Raw genomic sequence first — 18,294 nt, forward strand, 5'->3', positions numbered from 1 at the left:
ACATTGGGGAAACCAAAGTTCTCCTGATGTACATATAGATAAATGAGTGGAATAAAGAAAGTTCAAATACTGGGGGATGAGGAGGGTACTTTTCCAAATATGTTTCACAGACACTGTTGTATACTGCAACACTGCAATTTAAAGTTAAAATGAGTATCTATGTTCCGTGTAAAGCATATACATTTTATTAAACAAATATTATGCTCGATCTTATCTTGTTTTGTAGGACCAGCAAAAATCCACCAATGTGGTCTACCAGGCCCATCATGTGAGCAGGAACAAGAGAGGACAGGTGGTTGGAACCAGGGGAGGATTCCGAGGATGTACCGTGTGGCTAACAGGTATCAACATGTACACTGCATGTGCATGCATGCATATGCGTGCGCGCGCCCACACACACATTTTTTAAGGAGCCTTTTGTAAAATCGAAATCTGATGTGTGAGGTGATTTTAAGGAACTCGGTGTTTATTTGAACCTTTGAAAGAGTGCAGTGGAGAGCTGTGTAGATACCCAGCTGTCGGTCATCACTCTCCTACCCGTGAGAACTAGGGTCTGACAGGCTGAGAAAGGCCACTAGCTGTCAGTCACCACCCTTTGGCAGCATGAGATGAGACAGCAGATTGTGACACCTTTCAAGTCTAAGGAGCTTCTCTTGTTCACCCCTTAAGCAAACTTCCTGCCACCACAAATGAGCTTTTCCTAACTTGACAGGGAATATTTGGCAGCCTGTCAGGTTACAAATGTTTAGAGCTAGTTCTCTGATGTCTTGCAGTTCTGGAGGCCTATTCCATTAACAAAGAATCTGTGTGAGAAAGACCACTAGAAATCTCATCTTGGCCACTGGTTGCCTTTTGTCTGTAGAAACAACTTTCTATCTCTGAGATGACCAGTGAATGTCCCCTTTCTTGGGTTTTTTTTTTTTTTTTTTTTTTTTTTTTTTTTTTTTTTTTTGATCTACAAGTTCCAAAACTAGAGATTAACAATGAACTTGCAATTAGGCCTTAAGACCCTGATAGCACAGGTCTGAGCCCTGACCTGATGGCTGCAGTTGACATAGCCAGGATTTAGAAAGGGAAACCCAGGTTCATTACCGTAGACAGGACTTTCCAGAAAAGGGAGGGGCCCAGAAACAAACACATGTTTATTTGGGCTGTGAGAGAGGCACACGAGCTATTGTCTGCTCACGCAGGAGAAGGCCTAACCTGAGAGCAGCTAGGAGGAATGTGGAGCTGGAGGACCTGCCTGCAGTTTCTCCTGCTTGTTTTCTGAGTGTTGCCATTGTTCACTTACACCATTTCTGGTTTGTGAGCCGAGGTTTCACTCTGAAGCCCAGGCTGGCCCAAAATTTGACAATCCAGCTGCTTTAGCCTTTCAGTACTGTGACTATAGGACTGTGGTCTATACCTAGGTTTGTTTGTTGATTTTTTGTTTTCTTGCTATTCTTGATTTTTTTTTCTCCTGGTACTGGTGGTTTCCTGGTTTTATTCACAGCTGGGATTTGCATCAAAACAACTTCATCCGTCCTCTAACAGGAAGCCAGACAATGCCCATGGAGCCCCAAGTGGCAATACGGCAGGCTTGCCTGGTGGGCACCTGAAGTGCTTCTGTAGCTCCCTCTGTGAGATGGAGTTTTAGCAGCAGACACATCTGTATTCCGAGGCTCTGCACCCGCTCCTGCTTGCCTTCCCCAGCTCTTCCTAGGGAAGCTCACTTTTCTGCTGAGACCCTCACATAAAGTTCATGTTTCCTAATGTGCATTCTTTTGAAAAGGTGGAAAAAAAAAAAAAACCTGGTAGGTTGGAGGTTGGGGAAGTGTAAAGGGTTTCTTTCCTCTGACTTATCTTCTCTTCACCTTTTCCAAATTTACTTTTAAGCCTGCTTCAGAGGTTCTATATCAGCCAGGTAGACCAAAAGAAACCAGAGGCTTAGATTTGAGAAGCCAGTCCACCCGCCTCAGCTATGTGGCTTTGCACAAGTCATTTAACATCTCTGAGCCCAAAACCCTGGTTTATAAAGAGCTAGTGCATATTGGGCCCTGACTTATGGGCGTTGTAGGTGGAGGTAAATGAAATACAACACACTCAGCCCGGAGCAGAGTGTCCCAGGGGATAGCCAACGCCCAGCGACACGGGGACTGAGAGGAGGCCTTTGTTCTCCAACAGCTGAGAGAAATGGAAGGAAATTTAATTTCATTATTCTGATGCAAGAGGACATACCAGAGAGTCAAGGTTCCTATTTTCCGTTACCTATCAGCTGACATAAATTCTAAGAGGACGCTGTTACTAAGATCTATTCAGAAGAAACTGTAGTGATTTGGTAACAATTTCCAGAACCTTCCTTGGCCATGTCTTCAATGCTCCCCTGTCAGAGTCAAGAGTGTGACTTTAAAATGAGACTAAAAACCTAGGGACTACTTACTTCCTCTTGCAGGTCCCTTCTCTTCCCTTTTCCCTTCCCTTTTCCCTTCCCTTTTCCCTTCCCTTTTCCCTTCCCTTTTCCCTTCCCTTCCCTTCCCTTCCCTTCCCTTCCCTTCCCTTCCCTTCCCTTCCCTTCCCTTCCCTTTTCCCTTCCCTTTTCCCTTCCCTTCCCTTCCCTTCCCTTCCCTTCCCTTCCCTTCCCTTCCCTTTTCCCTTCCCTTCCCTTTTCCCTTCCCTTCCCTTCCCTTCCCTCCCCTCCCCTCCCCTCCCCTCCCCTCCCCTCCCCTCCCCTCCCCTCCCCTTCCCTTTTCCCTTCCCTTTTCCCTTCCCTTTTCCCTTCCCTTTTCCCTTCCCTTCCCTTTTCCCTTCCCTTCACTTCCCTCCCCTCCCCTCCCCTTCCCTTTTCCCTTCCCTTCCCTTCCCTTTTCCCTTCCCTTCCCTCCCCCCTCCCCTCCCCTCCCCTTCCCTTTTCCCTTCCCTTTTCCCTTCCCTTCCCTTCCCTTCCCTTCCCTTCCCTTTTCCCTTCCCTTCCCTCCCCTCCCCTCCCCTCCCCTCCCCTTCCCTTTTCCCTTCCCTTTTCCCTTCCCTTCCCTTCCCTTCCCTTTTCCCTTCCCTTCCCTTCCCTTTTCCCTTCCCTTCCCTTTTCCCTTCCCTTCCCTTCCCCTCCCTCCCCTCCCCTCCCCTTTTCCCTTCCCTTTTCCCTCCCCTTTTCCCTTCCCTTCCCTCCCCTCCCCTTTTCCCTTCCCTTCCCTTCCCTCCCCTCCCCTTTTCCCTTCCCTCTCCGTGTTTCCTTTCCCCTGAGCTCTGTCCCAGCTTTATTGTTACCATTTCTATATGCACATGCATGCACTGGAGCGCACATACACCTACACACATGTCCATACACATACACACATGTACATCTTCTCTGTGCTTTTCTTTTTTCTTTTTTTTTTTTTCTCTTTCCCAGTTTTCCCATTTCCACATTGAGTGTTGTGTGGCAGTCGCCTTGCATCTTGGAACATTACTTTGAGCTCTTAAATGAGCTGCCCCCACCCCATTCTCCTTACCTAGAAAATTATATAGTGGCCTAACCATGCTTATACTATGGTAGATGCTGTGTCTTGACTCTACTCGCATATAAAACATGAAGGGTCTTTCAGAGAGCACATGCATGTAAGAGATCAGAAACACTCAGCCTCAGCCAGCATAAGTGACCGTCTCTATGTTTTTAACAGTTACTTTTTGAAAACTCTCACAGCTAAAGGGCAGCAGATAGGTCTAATGTCTGGAGGGTGTCCAGTGGAATCTACAGGGAGGTGGGCTTGCTAGTCTTCTGGGTACCACTCCCTGTGTCCTCTAAGTGCTACCAGACGAGGTAAGTCGGCTGCCACCACACCTTTGATTTCTCAAGAGCAGTCTCATTTGTGTGAACAACTTTCTAATCTTTAAGATGTTTGCAGGCAAAACAACACATGGTTTCCCTATTTACAAACCCCAGTTGCAAAAAAAAAAAAAAAAAAAAAAAAAAAAAACAAAAAACAAAAAACAAACTATAAAACAAATGCAAGTACTTGGGCTTTGTACTCTTTCTAGATTTTAATGGTTTTCATTTAAGCTTAGAGTATCCTCATAAGAGTTTGGCTATGTATAAAAGTGCCAGGTTACCTTATGGTTTTTCATCTTTTGAGGACTTTGGTTTATTGAGAGACTAGCCCCAAACTCACCATCATCCTGTCTCCACCTCGACAGCACTGGGGTGACAGGGCATGCACCACGACTCCTGATTTGGTCACTTTTCATCTTAAGTCCGCCTCGCCTGCTCTCAACAGGTCTCTCTGGTGCTGGAAAAACAACCATAAGCTTTGCTTTGGAAGAGTACCTTGTATCTCATGCCATCCCATGTTATTCCCTGGATGGGGACAATGTCCGTCATGGCCTTAACAAGAACCTGGGATTCTCTGCCGGGGACCGAGAAGAGAACATCCGCCGGATTGCGGAAGTGGCCAGGCTCTTCGCCGACGCTGGCCTGGTCTGCATTACCAGCTTTATTTCTCCATTTGCAAAGGTAAAAGATTTTTATCCCAGGGCAGGAGCTGGCATCCTCATGTCCTCCCTGGGCTGTGGCCCTCAGCCAGTGGAGCAGGAGGGATCCAAGAGCCACTAGGCTTTCACTTTCCCATCCATTCCCCCTCTCCTCGCAGGTCCTCTCATTTCCTCTACTGTAACGTTATGTAGAGAGAGTTGTCTCCCTGTCAGAAGCCAGTGCCCCAGTTGGGTGACAGTTACCAGGGACATGTGGTCAGAGTTGAACGAGTTGAGCAAGAACCCCACAGCCTGTAATTTCAATTGTCTGCTTAGAATGCTTAGCTGGCCCAAACAGAACTGCCCAGTGTCCAGCCCTGGCTTCTGTGGACTTAGAGGGGACAGAACAGACCGGGGCATCCCTGCTCTGGTCTAAAGCAGGACGTTTCTAGCAAGGCCTTCCTATGTTAAGAGCTCAGCCCTGCTAAGGGGGAGTTGTGTTCTGCAGTTCCCTCTAGAAGGTCTTCGGGCAGTGTGCTTTCGAAAGGGACATCTCTGGGCTTGCTGAAAGCACTCTGTCAGACACACACCTCCTGTAACCCCAAGGGAATCAACCTCGAGTGTACTCTGAGTTTTGACATGAAGAATCTCATTGGGCATTTCATCCTAATTCATTTTCCCTTATAACAAAATACCAAACCTGGTGATTTATGAAGATTAAAGGTTTATTCAGCTTGGGAGGCTGCAGAACCCAAGAGCATGGTGTCAGCACCTTTGTCTGATAAGACCCTCATAGTGCATCTTGTGCAAACAGGAGCAAGTGTTGGGCTCACTCAGGCATGGTTCTCCCCTTCCAGGCTATCCTTGAATCTCTTGACCCTGCTTCGACTTCCCTGGTGCTGGGTTTATGGGCATACCCTCCACTCTTGCTCTCTTTTTATATTTTTAAACACGCGATCTTTCAGGATCGTGAGAATGCCCGCAAAATCCACGAATCAGCAGGACTTCCGTTCTTTGAGATCTTTGTGGATGCGCCTTTAAATATCTGTGAGAGCCGAGACGTAAAAGGACTCTACAAAAGAGCTCGGGCAGGAGAGATTAAAGGTACAAGGGTCGGGTCGCTAGCAGCACCTCTCACAGTTCCAGACCCTGCCAGTTTTCTGCTTCTGTCTTTGGAAATCTGTCTGAACTCTGTGTCCTGGCTGTAGAAAGCACAGACTTTGGAAAGCTCAGTGTGTTCAGAATGGCCATGACCTTACGGGATTTTCTTTGAAGAACTGTCACCTCAGGCAGAAGGAGTGACATTCAGAGAAAGACACATGCATCCAGATTTAGGAATAGGTCTCATTGAATGTCTTCCTTCCTTTCCTTTTGTATTCTAATCAGCAGTAGAAGGCTTGCTTTCTGCCGGATGTCATCACTAACGTGAGGCTTTCCATACTGAAAATACAGCTGTATCTTTCATATCTACAGCAAGGGGTCAGAGATGGAAGTTTGAACATTTTAGTCATAAATCACATTTTCAGCTTAACACATTATTGCATTCTATGTTATGCCTCATCGGTTGACAGCATTCTTCCCTGGGGAACAAAAATGATTTGGACCTTATGCTCTGCAGGGTTTACAGGCATCGACTCTGACTATGAGAAACCGGAAACTCCAGAGTGTGTGCTGAAGACCAACTTGTCTTCAGTAAGCGACTGTGTGCAGCAGGTGGTGGAGCTTTTGCAAGAGCAGGTAGGAGGGTGGTTCTTGCTCATGAGTGCAGTGTTTGTGTGTGTGTGTGTGTGTGTGTGCGCGCGTGCATGTGTTGAAAGATAATCTGAGTTCCTTTATTAAAAGCACCCCCTTCCCAATCTCATTTGTAACTATTGCCAACTCCATTTTCCACAGAACATCGTACCCCACACCACCATCAAAGGCATCCATGAACTCTTTGTGCCAGAAAACAAGATTGATCAAATCCGAGCTGAGGCAGAGTCTCTCCCATCACTACCAATTACCAAGGTAAGAAAATAGAGACTGGTCAGAGACTCAGGCCTCTTAGAATTTAACATTATAAACTAGTATACAGTTCCTCTTTAAAACTACTGTGTGTGTGTGTGTGTGTGTGTGTGTGTGTGTGTGTGTGTGTGTGATACTATACTGCATGAGTGGAGTCAGGACAACACGTAGCAGTCAGTTTCCTTCTTTTCACCATGTCTGGGGATTGAACTCAAGTTATCAGTCTTAGTGGCAAGCACTTTCAGCCACTGAGCCATATTGCAGGCCCTACAATTCCTTTGACCATAAAATATATTGAGAAAAGGTGAGGCTGTGAAGACATTCCCCACTCCCTCACCTCCTCTCTGAGGAAATGTCTCACGCAGGAAGGCCAGGCAGAGAAGCTGATGGAAGAAGCAGCAACCGTGTTGCAGAGGACAATTTGCACATAGCTCCCCTACACCTTCATGCTGAAATAGAGGCAGGGTGGCAGGGATCCTCAGTTAGCAATGGCTGAGAAAGTCTGTCCAGAATGTGAGTGCTTCTTAGGCAATTGTGGAAGAATACAAAGGGGGAAAAGCACCGACCTAAAACAAGAAGAGCTTTTCTGCTGTGTGTCTGCTGACTCTGTTGATATGTGTACATCCATGACACCTCAGGAAGGGGTGCTGGTCCTGGTAGGATGATTCTATAGACAAAAAGTTGTTACTGTGAAGAGCATAATTTTGTGGCTAGAACTGATTACCGCCTCTGTAAAACGACAGCCACCACAGGCAAGAATAACCAACAGGTCAAAGATAAGCCTTTTGAGAAAGTTTATAACTACAGTCAGCTCACACCTACAAGTGTCCTGTGCACACATATCCTCTTGGATAAAGCAGTCATCCTCACATATGTCCTTAGAGACCCATATCTGAGATGCAAAGCCATATGGGAGACCAATGCCAAGTGTGGAGACTATAAGATACAAGACGAGCAAGAACAAGTAGGTCTTCCAGAAGCTTCCTTTGCAGATTGCACCCATCCCACATCAGGAAGACTCCAACCTGAGGAAAGACAGAAGCAGCCAGTTGCATTGATTTCATTGGCTGGAAGACGTGAGCTAGAACCCCAGATACTGACCTGTTTATAGCATTTTTATGGATCAGTCTTACTTGTGCATAAAGATGGTCAAGACTCTTGTCTTAGTTAGGGTTTTACTGCTGTGAACAGATGCCATGATGAAGGCAACTCTTATAAGGACAACATTTAATTGGGGCTGGCTTACAGGTTCAGAGGTTCCGTCCATTATCATCAAGTGGGGAACATGGCAGCATCCAGGCAGGCATGGTGCAGGAGGAGCTGAGAGTTCTACATCTTCATCTGAAGGCTGCTAGCAGAATACTGACTTCCAGGCAGCTAGGATGAGGATCTTAAAGCCCACACCCACAGTGACACCCCTACTCCAACAGGGTCACACCTTCTAATTGTGTCACTCCTTGGGCCAAGCATAACAAGCCATCACATCTCTTTTGCTATTTTTTATTCATTATAAATTTGGAGAATTAATGAGATGGGTTAATAGGGTACTTACTTTTGGTAATTAGGACCTCACAAATGATTTATGAATGGAGACCCTTGAATTTCTAAAATGAACCCAAGCACCTCCATACTCTGAGTAGACAAGTGAACATATCTAAGTGCTATGAGAGTTCCAGCAACAGGATGGTCTGAGGGGCAGAGGACTCCAGGACCTAATGAGAGGTTCTTCAAGTCATATGGATGACAGAAAAGGTTTCAGAGCAGTGACCTGTGGGCTAAGTTTTTAAAACAATCCATAGATCTTTGAGAGTGGTCAAGATGAAGTATAACCTTTATCATCCTATCAGCTGAAAGGGCTTGTGGTTTCGACCACACAGTGCCTTGTAGTGTTGGTAAATTGGTCCCAATTGGGAAGCAAAAGGAGATAGGCATCCTTCCATGACTCCCAGGGGCCAGAGCTTAAAAGGTTTTTATATCATGATAATAACATTGGCCTTTATCTTAGAGTCAATGGCTTGCTCGAGTCAGTCAAATGACCAGTAAGTGCGTCTAATGAAAAAGAACAACAAAACCAATATTTTGTGACAAAAAAAAAAAAAAAAATACCAGTGAATTTTTAATTCTCTTGCCCATTATGGGAACAGTTACAGCTGAAAGTATTTAAATAATCTCAATTTTGAGTCATGTGATTGCTCTTTTATAGGAGCAGTCTAGCCTTATGTACACATAGCTGGCTCCTGAATGAGGAGTTCAGAGCATGTGGGAACACTTAGAACACAGACATGTTTCCTTCATCCTCCTGCCAAGTGCGTAAAAGAGATGGCAACCTACCCTGAGCCGTGATGGACACACCCCCTTGTTTCTTGTGTTTTCCAGCTGGATTTGCAGTGGGTACAGATTCTGAGTGAAGGCTGGGCCACTCCCCTCAAAGGCTTTATGCGGGAGAAGGAGTACTTGCAAACTCTACACTTTGACACTCTCCTGGACGGTATGTCTTACCTTGTCTCTTACTACTTATCCCATGAGAGCTACAAGTTTGTACATGGACTAGCCTCTGGGTTGAAGAGCCTAGGGCAGCAGTATTTCGATTGTTTACCCTGTGTCCCTTCTATTATGTCTGTTTCCGTTTTTAGGATTTTTGTTTTTCATTCTCAAAGGATTTATTATATAAAGCCAAGTTGCTGAGAAATGAAGGCTTTAACTTTTACACAAAGCCAAGAAAGCATTTCAGCTCTGAGTTCCTGTGTTCTTTGCTGGGTCTGACATTCAGAAGCACCATTTGGGGGCATCCAGTTTAGATCCCATCCCTGTTTACTGACTCACGAGGACCCTTCCTTCCTCCACACTGCATCCATCACATGGTATCACGGTCCTGTCCCTGCTTTCCTTGGTGGCTGCTGAGCTGTCAGCGCTCGAACCCTCACACAACAGATGAAGATGGTATTGTCCTCTGAACCCTGACAAGGATCTGTAATGGTAACTTCTAGGCCACAGGCTAATGACTTTGGAAAAACACTGATCTGGTCCAGGTCGGAAGCAAGTGCTATTCAGAATTCCAGGCTGTTCTCTAAGAATTTCCTTCCTGGAGTCCCCTGAGGTCCTTAGACATAGAGTTTTCTATTTCAAGACCATGGGGGAAGTAGCTGCCAGGTAAGGAAGAAGTTCTTTAGAGTCTCACTGAACGTAAAATCCCGGGCAAGGCTTTATGGGCCTATTAGAAAGAAAAGACCAAATCAGATGCTCAGTCCTTGGAAAGATTCTCTGGGACTGAGTCTGCTGCCTAGGGAATGGCCAAGAAGCAGAATTCTAAGACAGACCAGAGCACACCTTTATCCCTTTGCTGTAACTAAGCACACTCCATAACCTGAAGCCTTTGCTTCTGAAATTAAGTACCATCACAAAGGCACACTTTACTTAAGCCTATCTTGCTGTAACAGGCACTGTTTCGTTTGATTTTTGTAAAATCTCTAGAAATTACCCACTTCTCAGAGAAGAACATGCACTCAGAATCAATGACTTGCTCAGGTTTTAAAGCTTATAAGCGATGTCCACGACCACAGTCAAAACTCCTCCCTGGTACCCCTTCTACACAGGCTTCTCTCCAGGTGTCCTTTCCCAGTGGACCATGAAAGGTCAGGATACCCAAACAAGGAAATCCGACATTTATTTTTTTTTTAAATTGTTTATTTATTTTATATATGTGAGTACACTGTCTCTCTTCAGACACACCAGGTCAGGGTGTCAGATCCCATTACAGATGGTTGTGAGCCACCATGTGGTTGCTGGGATTTGAACTCAGGACCTCTGGAAGAGCAGTCGGTGCTCTTAACCACTGAGCCATCTCTCCAGTCCCCGACATTTATCTTGATGTCTTGTTTTTGACACATGCTAAACACAGCTGCATCAAGGACATACTGAACTCAGCAGTTAGCCATATCTGAGAGGTTGACTTCAGCATCCAGGCTGAAGCCACATTGAAAGAAGAGGATTCATTCCAAAGAGTGTCTTGTATAAGAATTGCTCCAGAAAGAAAAAAAAAAAAAAATGCCTGAATGACAGATAGGGCTGCTGGTGTCAGTGAAGTCAAGGGTCCTTAGCCTCAGATCCTGGATTGTAGGGAAGAAAAAAAGCATCTTATGTCTTCTGTTTTGAAAAAGGAATGAAAGGAAATGTTCCTGGGTTGAGGTGGTGGCTTTTGCTAGATCCTCAAGAGAGTCTGTGACTCCAAAAGATGAAGAATTCCAGATGGAGATAATCCTTCTGGATGGTTGGGCAATAGCTCTCCACTTCTCCTATTGTTTCCATTCCATTTCGTTTCTGTTTCCCTTAAGGCCTCTTAACCTGATCACTTTCCCGTTACTACTAGAGTCTCCGAGCTCCAAGCTCCTGCCTGCTTGTTCAATCTCTGCTCTTTCCAAACCCTAAACCCAAGTGTTCATAGGAATCCCTAGGGTGTGTTTCCTGTGTCCCCACATCCAGTCTAAAACTATATGCTCCTTGCTGTGTGGATCTCTGCATTCAACAGTCATTCAGACACCAAAGTTCTCAGCACCAGTGTCCGTGAATAGGAAAATACTCACTCCCTCTGTGTCAGCCTCAGATGAGGATTCCCTAGGAGGGTGCCTATGCTTTACATCAATACTTTCAAAATCTACATGGATCGCTCTATTCTGAGGCTCTATCTGGCTATGTTAAAGACTATGTTCAAGGCTGGGTGTTTGTGCAGCTTCCATAACTCCATGCAGGCCATTTCTAGGACTCTCTCTGAGACTCACCTTTATTCTTAAAGAAATTCTCTGTTGGTTGGGTCTCTGAAACTTCTCTACAACTGGAGTCCTCTGTACTTGCATTGCCCAGGAGTCAAAGATCTACATGGTTCACATGGTTCTCCTCAGCTTTTATATAAATTAACTGATAAAAACAGACAGCACAGGGGCCTCAGTGGTTAAGACCACTGACTTCCAGAAGACTCATTTCTTAGACCCACATGGCAGCTCAAAACCATCTGTAACTCTAGTTCCAGGGAATCTGACGCCCTCTTCTGGCCTTCATGGGTACTGCACATGTATGGTACACATATCTGCAGGCAAAACACTCATACACATAAAGTAGAATCTTTTTTTTTTTTTTAACTAAAATAAAAAAACAGAGGGCCCAGGCCTATAATTCAAGCCAAGTTGGAGGATCACTCATTCAAAGACAGCCTTGACAAGTTAGTTAGACCCTACCTCAAAATAAAAGGAGGAAACAGGGCCAGGGACATAGCTCTGTGGTAGTGCACTTGCCCAGCATTGGTAAGGCTATGGGTTCAGTTCTTTGTACTGAACAAAGAGATCATAGATATCAGACTCTCTGTGTCTTCATTTAGTTTTAGCCTAGCATGAGGTAGAACGTAATAGTGGGTAAGAGTGTGAACTGTGACGTTAAACTGTTCTGGATTTATCTGTCAGTGATCATCTGTGACCCTACCTAACAAGTCAACTCACTGACGTTAGATCTCTGATCTGCATGGTGGTGACAATGAGGGGATCCACCTCCCTGAGATATTGAATGATTAAGAAAAATGCCCCATGCAGTAGTAAAGTTCCATACATGTTAGCTATTAACAGAAACAAACCCCTGCTACAGACGGTTAGAAGGGCTTGGACATCTGAAATGGCTATCAGCTTGAGCCAGCCCAGATAAGGTCACTAGCTAGCAACAGCTCCTTACTGAGCATGCACACACCAGGCTTCTTCTAACTGCTGAGGACAGAGAGGTCCTGAAAAGAGAGTGAGCTGTGGAGCAGACAGGACAGCTTCTCTGCACCCGCCCGATGGCAGACGTTTCTTCTTGCCACATGCCACACCACTTTAAACCAATGCACTCTGAGTTCCCCAGGCTGTGGCATCTGGGGGAGGCCACTTGAGCCCACTACACTTTCCATGCCATTGTCTCCTTGAAGTGCATGCCTGGTGTGCTGGCTTTTAAACTGAGAAACATTTAAGCTCCAGAAAGTGACACATATATCAGACTATATATATATGAATATATATCTCAAAAGGCATGGCAAGATATCATTCACATAAAAATTACTTCATCTTTGACAGTTTATGAAGGTTTGAGTCACCATTGACACTGAAATATTTGTGTAGCCACAACCACACAGCCACACAACCACACAGCCCCACAACCACACAGCCACACAACCACACAGCCAACAGCCACACAGCCAACAGCCACACAGCCACACAACCACACAGCCACACAACCACACAGCCAACAGCCACACAGCCAACAGCCACACAACCACACAGCCAGCAGCCACACAGCCACACAGTCAACAGCCATACAACCACACAGACATACAACCACACAGGCATACAACCACACAGCCAGCAGCCACACAGCCACACAGCCAACAGCCACACAACCACACAGGCACACAACCACACAACCACACAACCACACAACCACACAGCCACACAACCACACAACCACACAACCACACAACCACACAGCCACACAGCCACACAGCCACATGGCTCCATCTTTCTACCTTCAAACTATGAATCTCTTGGTTACTTACAATCTGCAAGCAACAGTCTCACTCTGCCTCCTAGGAAGTATTCTGTTAGTTTTAATTTTCTAAAAGGTTCCCATTTCACCCTTGAGTCTAAAAATACAATTCAGTCTATTTAGTACAAACCCAAAGTTCCTGCAAAGCAACCGTGCTTGTGGCTTTCCTTTTTCATATCAATGTCTTCTCTTATTTTCTCTCTCACTGGAAACATAGTTTCAGGGTTATCACAGGCCCTCCTAGCATAAATGTCCCACGTGCTGTTGGGCGTTGGAATAAAGAAAACTCCATTATTTAAAGTCTTCATCAGCTGACCTCCCAAGGCAGGGATATCCCAGCAGCGCTTGCTAAGCTCCCGGGACTAAAGTTTGAGGTAGGTTATCATATTTAACCTGAATGAAGATGTTTTGGTCTTTATAAGGTAGGAAGTGTTACAAGGGGCAGAAATCTCACCTGAAGCTTGCATTCAAACACAAGTCCTGATGATCCCAACACTTGGATTTACTTTCCTGGGCGCGCTGTCAAGTTCTCTAAACCTCGGGCTTCAACATTCTACAGTTGTTCCTGTCTACACATTCTCCCAAAGCCTTGTTTGGAAACCATTTAGCAGGACTGCTGAAATTAAAAGCATGGCTAACATATGTTATAATTATTTCAAACAGATAATCTGTTGAACAATGTTTTTAGAGTATACTAAATAATGTTGCACAAAAAAATGGTATGACCATATATTTGGTGTCATGTGCCTGTTTTTAAAAATAGCATAAGAAGAAACTGAAAATGTGTGCATGTTGCATATGTGAAGTGTCATAATAGGAATTTGTTCCTTAACGTTGTTACTTCAAGATTCTCGTGGTGGAGAGCTGAAAACATGTTTCTTGTGTTTATATTTCTCTAGGCATGGTCCTCCGTGGTATGTACTTCAATTTCCAAGTAGTTTAATTATTGTAATTAGACATGTCACATTAATTTTTAAAAAATTATTAAGGATATAATTTAAAAATCCAAATTAACCAGTTGGAATTGCTCAGTTCATAATCCAACCAGTTACAGTAAAATCAGACCACATTGTTCTGTTTATTCAAGTACAAACAACAGGAGATTTCTGGATCAGATGAAACTATTATATTTGTAGTGTTGAGTTTGGCTGACATCAGCAAACATGTTTCTAAGTTACCATTGCACACTTTGTTCCTTAGTTCTTTTGAATTTATGATCATCTAATGAGTTCTGGTTCCCTTTTAGTTTCAGAAATTTGAAATTAAAATTTTCTGTCACACTTACAAAACCTTTATGGTCAGTGAAGAAATCCATTTTAGATTTAAATTAAAGTAAAAGTATCTGGTTGGACTGTGCACGATCATTCCTTGTTTGTTTGCAAGTCTGATTATGCATGGACTTAATTGCAAGCTATCATAATTGATGGTTACAAAACTAAAAATAAATATACACTTACCGGGACTATAAATTTCTACATTGTACCAGAATGAGGTAAAATTCCAAACACATCATTTGTCTAAGAGATCACTTTTATTATTTTTTTTCCTTAAAAAAGCCAAATTACACAATAAAGTTTAATTTTATTTTCTGGAAAGAAAATGTCTATGTAGCCAAAAAGCAGATTTACGATGCTAAAGAGAAAAGACCTGACAATTGTTTAAAGCAAATGGAAAATTACTCAATTAGACAGGAAATTATCTGTTGGGTTTTCTATGGTTAAAACAACAATACTCTTCCAAAAGTGAGAGAAAGCATAATGAACCAACCAAGGCAACTCTCAATGGAGCTGAGACACATGCAGGGAAAGGTCAAAGGCTCAAGGAATGTCTGAAGCCACAAAGGATGCTCAGCACAGCTCAACTGTAGCACAGGTTTCTGCATAAAAAACAAACCAGAGGACCTGGAGAGATGGCTCAGTGGTTAAGTGCACTTGTAGCTCTTGCAGAGAGGGCCGGGGCTTGGTTCCTGGCAACCATGTGGCAGCTCACAACCATCTACATCTCCAGTTCCAGGGAAGCTGACGTCCTCATCTGGCCCCCCTTGAGCACTGCACATACACAGTATACAGACTTACATGCAAGGCAAAGCATCCATGCATATAATATTTTAAAATAAGTTTTGTTTTTAAGTGGAGAAGAGGCTGTGGACCAGGTCTAGTGGTTTAGAGCATGTTCTGCTCTTACAAAAGATGGGAGTTGGGTTCCCAGAGTCCATGTTGGGCATCTCACAACCATCTGTAACTCCAGGGAACCCAATGAATGCCTCCGGCTACCATGAACACTCGCACTCCCCTGCCCATACCATGCACAGATATATATAATTTAAAAATAAGTCTTTTAAAACAATATAGAGAAGACTACGACTGTAATAAGGTAGAACACTTGCCACCAGTGCATGAAGTTCAATCCCCACTAATGCCACAAACATACAAACATACATACATACATACATACATACATACATACATACATACAAAAAGCCAAAAGTAGAGGAAGATTATAGGGAACCATGTTAAGCACGTCCACATCCACACCCACACAGCTCTGCAGTCCTGGGCATATGGGAGCAGTTGGTGTTATTACTTAGTAGTCGTCCTGTTCATGTGAGCCCACAGGTGAGACTTTTATCTTGAAAAGAGGTAGAGTTCCACATCACTGTGGACGTTCACTAAGCACAGTCTGCAGCTGGAAATCAAAGTGTCCTTGGGACATCAATGTTGCTGGCATGCTGCAGACGGGGCTAGGCTTCCTGATATTCCCTTCGACCTTTGCTTTGCAGTTTGCTTTCCTTCCGTCTAGTCAAGCCTGTATAATCAGAACAGAGCATGGTGGTCTCTCTCTCTCTCAGTGGTGTCCTCAGTATGCCACCCACAGAGAGCACGATTTCTCCTTAGGACTGGAGCATCCCTGAACGTGTTGCTCTTTGTTAACGTCCCCTTTCCTGCTAGACTTAGTTGTGGTTCATCACAGACTTCTATTAATATGTATTTTACATCTGTGTTTCCCCAGCAACCTGGGAAGGTACACGATGCTACCTTGTTTTTTAAAGAAGACCCCCACTTTAGCCAGGCAGTGGTGGCGCATGCCTTTAATCCCAGCACTTGGAAGGCAGAGTGGATTTAGAATTTAGAATTCTGTCAGGTGGATTTCTGAATTCGAGGCCAGCCTGGCCTATAGAGTGAGTTCCAGGACAGCCAGGGCTACACAGAGAAACCCTGTCTCGAAAAACAAACAAACAAACAAAACCAAGAAAGCCCCACTTTGAGTTTGGTGTTCTCTGTAAAGGGGCTGGCTGCTCCTGCTTCCAGTGATCTCTGAAACGGAGTTACTTTGACAATAAACTCTTCCTGCATGCTATCTAGTCTGCAGTCTGTACAGGCAGCTACTGTATGGTGCAGGCTTTTACGGCAGACTCGGAGTCTGTGTTGCTGGCAGTCGCCATTGGTACCTGTGACATTCTTCTAGGTCTTACTAACTTGAGAGAGTTGGTGAGGACAAAGTAGTATCCCTGCAATGGGGTTTTGTAGCTGCTAAGGAGTTTTATGCCCACATGAGAAGAACACAGGTCTTTACCTGTCAGAAGCATTCTGAAGCAATTGCCATTTTGGGACTTCATTGACTTATGTTTTCTCACACCCACAAATAAAGCAAAAGTACTTTCTGCTCCTGGAGGGTGTCCTCTTGGGTCTACCCTCCCGCTCTCTTCTGAACCCTGATCTCACTCTGAGTGTTTAGTGTTACACATGAGACCAAGGCCCTTATTTTTTTGTCTGTAAGACAGTCTAGTTAGAACATTGAGCATGCATACAAAGGGAAATAAAAGGAGGCAGTCTTATAATTTTTACATTATCTGGCATCATTAAGAAATGAGAGCCAGTTTTTAAGTGTCAAAATAAAAAGCAATTGCATTTTTTTAAACCATTTTATCTAAAAATTCTTCAAAATGTTCATTCTTATTTGGGTGGGAGTGGAGTTTAAGACAGTCTGAGATAGCCCAGGCTAGCCTCAAACTCACTATTACAGAGCAGGATGCTCTGAAGTCCTGATCATCCATCCTGTCTCTACCCCCTAATGCTGGGCTTACGAGCAGGCATGATTACTACACCTGTTTACTGTTCATATTAAAACAACAAACCCTTAGCTGGACCTGGTGGTACAGGCCTCTGTTCCCAGTACCTAAGAAGATTTATCAGCAGTTCAAAATCATCCTAGCCTGTTAGTTCTAAGGCAGCCTGGGCTACAAGAAACTCATTCTCAAAAACAAAACAACAACAAAATAAATCCCACAATTTTTAAAGCCTCTTATTCGCTCACATGACACATAAAAATTGTTTGAGTTGTACCTCAATGGTACCCTGCTTGCTTAGCATGGAAAAGGCCTTGTAGATTTAACAATCTGTAGCTTCACTAAAACAAACAAACAAACAGACAGACAGACAGAAACACACACACACAAACACAGAAATATACACACACATATATACACACATATGCACACACACAGAGACACATACACATATACATACACATATGCACACATACATACATACATACATACATACATACATACATACATACATACATAAACACACCACATAGACACACATATATATACACTCCCCTTATGAGGAAACTTGAGACACCTTTATAGTGTCTATAGTGAGAGACCTCTATGAATTTGTATTTTTTAAACTCATGTTAAATGATTTGTCTATGTGTGAGCATATGCACATGAGTACAGTTGCTCACAGAAGCCAGAGGCATCTGACTACCTGGAGCTGGAGATACAGGCATTGTGAGCTGCCTGATAGAGTACGCCAGAGCAGGATGTTCTCTTAATTGTTGAACCATCTCTGCAGCACCCTGCATCTTTTTGTTTTGAGACAGGGTAACTAATACTCATATTCAAAAAATATATGTATTTATCAGTGTTCTCCAGAGAAACAACCAAGAGAGAGAAAGAAGGAGGGAGAAAGAGGGGGAGGGGTAGGAAGAAGGGGGACAGAGGAGAAAGAGGGAGAGGAAGAGAGCGAGAGTGTGTGCGTGTGCACGTGCACACACATTTTCATTGGCTCGTGTGATTATGGAGCCTAGCAGGTTTAAAATCTGAAAGGCCAGGGAGAGATGTAATTTCAGCTCATTTTGCTACCTGAGTTGCCTCTTCTGGGGAAATAGGTCTTTTTTCTCCCCCAGGTTTTTCACTGATTGGATGAGACCTGCTGATTTAAATGTCAATGTCATCTAAAAGTAAAATCCACACAAACGCCGGGAATATTTGCTCAAATGTCTGGGTACCATGGCCCAACCACA

The 18,294-nt window shown here is 44.1% G+C and overlaps 1 protein-coding gene across 2 annotated transcripts in view; it reads left to right on the forward strand.

Annotated features, from left to right (window-relative positions):
- Papss2 (3'-phosphoadenosine 5'-phosphosulfate synthase 2) overlaps positions 1-18,294 on the forward strand; it is a 71,485-nt gene that overhangs the window by 39,566 nt on the left and 13,625 nt on the right. Inside the window, exons 2-8 of one of the 2 annotated variants that reach the window (XM_076919157.1) lie at positions 227-341; positions 4,230-4,465; positions 5,388-5,526; positions 6,041-6,159; positions 6,316-6,429; positions 8,803-8,914; positions 13,884-13,898. In XM_076919157.1, coding sequence (XP_076775272.1) covers positions 227-341; positions 4,230-4,465; positions 5,388-5,526; positions 6,041-6,159; positions 6,316-6,429; positions 8,803-8,914; positions 13,884-13,898 — 850 coding nt within the window. The remainder of the gene's footprint in view (positions 1-226; positions 342-4,229; positions 4,466-5,387; positions 5,527-6,040; positions 6,160-6,315; positions 6,430-8,802; positions 8,915-13,883; positions 13,899-18,294) is intronic. The other variant, XM_034498712.2, reaches the window with a different exon arrangement.

The sequence above is a fragment of the Arvicanthis niloticus genome, chromosome 1 (genome assembly GCF_011762505.2).
Source record: "Arvicanthis niloticus isolate mArvNil1 chromosome 1, mArvNil1.pat.X, whole genome shotgun sequence".
NCBI lineage: Eukaryota > Metazoa > Chordata > Mammalia > Rodentia > Muridae > Arvicanthis > Arvicanthis niloticus.